This window comes from Anarrhichthys ocellatus, unplaced genomic scaffold (assembly GCF_004355925.1).
Source record: "Anarrhichthys ocellatus isolate YVR2014 unplaced genomic scaffold, GSC_Weel_1.0 scaffold4958, whole genome shotgun sequence".
Classification (NCBI taxonomy): Eukaryota; Metazoa; Chordata; class Actinopteri; order Perciformes; family Anarhichadidae; genus Anarrhichthys; species Anarrhichthys ocellatus.
Genome location: NW_022284932.1, coordinates 1 through 3,874, shown reverse-complemented (window position 1 = coordinate 3,874; position 3,874 = coordinate 1). Strand labels below are relative to the sequence as shown.

The window sequence follows — 3,874 nt, the reverse complement described above, 5'->3', positions numbered from 1 at the left end:
ATATATATATATATATATTCTATAAAAAACTAAACAGAATCATTTAAAATTCTTATCATGAAAAATCAGCGCATCAATTATAAAGACAAAGTCTACACAGTGATTCAAATTAAAAATGTAATGCATGTTATATACTTTTTGGTATCAGATGAACAGAACCCACAGTAAAGCAGGGGTGTTGTCGCTAGCATGACATTAAAGCCTGATGGTGTTTACCTTGAGGACCAGGTGTTTGAGCTCCTCGTCGGGGAGGAATGAAGGCTTGTAGCTGGCTTCAGAAAAAGAACTTGTTGAACCTGAAAACATGGAAATAATTGTTACACGGCCAGTTCAAAGGCGAGATTACTATACAACAGTTCGGCATTAGGTATAACTTTATTACAACAGTCAAGTCTAAGAACTTGAACCGGTTTAATTTTACCCAAACTAGCTGAATCGGCATCTGTCATTATGACATATTTTGGCAAATTAAAAAGTTGCCAATATTAGCAACCTGTGCAGACGACGTCACGGCGCTAAATCGACTTATACTGTCTGCATTAATAATAAGCAAAACGACAATGTGATTGCCATGATATTATGTTTGTTTATAAACGGACTAACCGAGTGTTTCCATACATATACCTAAAACGGTGACGCAAAGCTGACACACCATCCTCGGCTTATACACAACACTCACTCTCTCTCTCGCTGTAGAAGCGGACCAGGCTTGTTGTGCTAACCTCAGGCACATGTTGCTTACAGTTTTCGGCGCTACTGTAAACGTTTCTGGACTCTGAAATAGAGCTTTTAGCAAAGCAGAGCGGAAAGCCGCTTTTGGGCTGCTTCTGAAATGCGCCCGTCTGGTCAACATGTTGTAATGTTTTGGCTGACTTGGATATTCAGCCAAGGGAAGGCTGCTCGCATCTACACCAAGAGACACAACAAAGTAATTAAAAATGTCCTCATATGTGATTTCAGGCCATTTTCATGTTTCATCTTCCTAGTCGCTGATGGATGTGGTACTTTAAAACCATCTGATTGCCGCTTTGTAGCTGCTGAATGTTCCCAAATATCAACATTGTCTAAACCGCTATAAGCGCTCAACTGGAACAAACACAAATTCATTCGAACCAGAAGGGAAAAAAATAGGCAGGGCAGCATAAGGTGAATATAGTATGCACAGGGGACTTCACTTTTTTACAATAACCGACATTTATCATCAGCACTGATGGGACAATCCACATAAAAACAAATGTAAAACATTCTTGGTACCTTTGAGAGATTTGAAGTGCTGCACTGCCATTCTGAGCACAGTGAGTTTGTCCAGTTTACGGGACATGGGGTTACAAGAAGGGATCATGGCTGACAGTTTGTCAATGAGATTGTTCATTTTGTCCCGTCTCCTTTTCTCAATTTGGCTATGCGGCTCTCTGCAGAAACATTAAATAAGAAATAATTCAGACAATTAATAATGTCTCCTTTCAATTCACAGACTATCTTAACCTGTGAAATATTGCATGATATTATATAAATACATATAAAGATATCATCTTTTAAGATTGATGATAATATTAGAAGAACATGGGAATGTTATAAATGTGATGTGTCAAATTGAACCGACCTGAAGCATTTCATTTTGCCATGTCGGTCCTCTCCATCTGACCTGTAGCGCAGAAAAACACACATTTGAAATGTATTTGAAGAAGAAAAGCCCAAAATAAACAGGTCAGCTCTGAAACCCTTATATTAGCACACAGTACCCGTTTTGCTCATCTTCCATATCCATAGAAACAGATTTTGTATCCCTAGGAAGAGAATTCATCAATGGCAACTTGCAACAATTTAGGTCACCTGATTCAAGAGATTTTCTGTGAGCCAAAATAAAGCAATCGCACTACTTACTGGTTGTCCATGCAGCCCTTGCGCTTCCGGGGCATCTCCGTGCTAAAGGACATATCAACAGCTGAGGATGGGGTCATCGCGCTGGGCAAAGAAACAGAACTTTGGTTTTCTTTAACCAGCACCTCTTCTGAAACACACAAGACACAATGAACTGTAGGACTCCATTTGATTTGCAAGTAAATGTGCAACAATCCTTCCTTCTTATAACTACCATCAAAGCACCCTTGGGGGGAAAGTAGGGAATTCTAATCAGCTTATTGAGCCCAAGCACACATGACCAGCAATCCCATGGACATAACTTGTTGTTCTGGTATAGCCGTGTAACATCCCGTTGCTCTGCAAAAGAGGTGGGGTTAAAGTTCATGGCCGTCATCACTGCAATGTTTTTCAGGTGAAAGTGACAGGAGTGCATACAGTGTGTGTTCCAAGCTGTGTTCAAAAACTGTTTTCAGTTGCTCGTCTCGTAGCAATTGTTTGGTTGAGCGAGAGAGTGAGCTTCTCACACGTTTTTTTATGCTTCAAGTCCATTTTTGTTGCATTTAGCGAAGCGTAACTTGCATTGACAGCTTTTTAAACACCGATATTGGCTCTATATAATGTATTTTGCATAAGATTTCTTAAGGTATTATTTAACTATATGCAAGTTTTCTGTGTGCATACTTTTAAATCTCGTTCATGTTATGTCCCTGTCCCCCATCACATGAGATATGAAGCCTAATGCTGCATTGCATTTGAACTGTTAAGTCAGAGTTTCAGAGTAACCAATCGGAAATTTCAACTGAAACAAAGCCTGAAGTCAGATATCCGACTCAGAAGGTCAGAAAAACCAGACCTCAAAATCCAAGAACACTGCTCCGCACATCAACAGTAACAAAGCTGTAGTAATAGGCTGTTTATTAGCACTTCTTACTTGTGTCTCATAAATCAGTCATACATACAGTACTGTCCAACTCCCACCGGTGTAATGCGTTATCAACTGACATTGCAGCTCTACTGCCTCCCTTACTGCAGCCTAGTGTATATTCTGATTAATGTGGAGCTGCCGCGACTGTGATTTAGTCATGGCCGCAGACGAATGGTTGGGAGAGAAACTCGAGAGAACGGCACAAGACGGACCAAATACAGCTGATACCAATGGCACCTATTTTCTCTGCTCTACAGACCCTGTGACCCAAATAGCCATTAACAGATCAGCAACAACCTGATTTTTAATCCCCCCTTCCCCTGTCAAGATCTGTTGGATTAGATGGTTAAGATTTGTTTACACTCGCGCTTGGTGCTGTAGCGCGAGCCTCCGCAGACGGCGCGTGAGCTCCGAGCATGAACGGAAGCATTTATACTCTATGCGCTGCAATACGTACAAACAAAATGAACAGTGAGGAATCAAAAAGACAACGAGTGTAACCCATAGATATGCCCATAGACTGTTGGTGTAACCGACCAAAAGCCATAAATCCACCTCCACAATGCCGAGGAGGGATTGTAATTATCTGTAAATAAACAAGTCAAGTAGTATTAGAACGAGAAGAAGGTTGAATATCCTGTAACAATTTGATTTGGCTCCTCCTGTTTCTAAAGCATCTCAAAACGTATTGGCCTGTTTTGTATAATCACATAACATGTAAGTGTTTTTACCAGTGAACTATTTGAGACAGTCACGTGATCGTGCGCACCACAACCACTTGCGGAGCCTACATGCCTCACAAGCCTTCACTACGGCGAGTATAAACTGAGCTTTACTGTGAAGGCAACTAGATGGCTGGACATCCCTCTGCCAACTCCCACCCATAATCCTTCTCTCCTGTTCTCACGTGTTAATTAACTTGCTGCACTTGAATACTTGAATAAACCCATGAGCTGCATGTGTCACACAGTAACAGCATGACAAGAAAAAGGCTGATTTTTCTTTGAACCATGTTCAAATTTCAAGTTGAACATATATATATATATATATATCATATATATATCATGTATATATCATATATATATA

General features: G+C 40.4%; 1 protein-coding gene across 2 annotated transcripts; it reads right to left on the bottom strand.

Moving 5' to 3' along the window:
* Window positions 1-42: 42 nt before the first annotated feature.
* Window positions 43-3,796, bottom strand: LOC116379696 (aryl hydrocarbon receptor nuclear translocator-like protein 2). 2 transcript variants are annotated; one of them, XM_031841668.1, is made up of 5 exons: window positions 1,885-3,795; window positions 1,743-1,787; window positions 1,604-1,645; window positions 1,255-1,412; window positions 44-296 (listed from the first exon to the last, which is right to left on the bottom strand). In XM_031841668.1, exons 1-5 carry the CDS (start codon window positions 1,959-1,961, stop codon window positions 196-198), a joined length of 423 nt encoding a protein of 140 aa, XP_031697528.1. In that variant the 5' UTR covers window positions 1,962-3,795; the 3' UTR covers window positions 44-195. The 2 variants fall into 2 exon arrangements, with proteins under 2 accessions (XP_031697529.1, XP_031697528.1); XM_031841669.1 differs by lacking the exon at window positions 1,743-1,787 and having other exon boundaries at window positions 43-296; window positions 1,885-3,796.
* Between the last annotated feature and the right edge of the window lie 78 nt (window positions 3,797-3,874).

Excerpts from the sequence above, each read along its gene's own strand:
- LOC116379696 (XM_031841668.1), bottom strand. The coding sequence starts at position 1,961 with ATGACCCCATCCTCAGCTGTTGATATGTCCTTTAGCACGGAGATGCCC. Across the intron at positions 1,788-1,884 it reads AAGGGCTGCATGGACAACCA|GGATACAAAATCTGTTTCTA; the intron begins GTAAGTAGTGCG and ends TTCTCTTCCTAG. Across the intron at positions 297-1,254 it reads GCACTTCAAATCTCTCAAAG|GTTCAACAAGTTCTTTTTCT; the intron begins GTACCAAGAATG and ends CCATGTTTTCAG.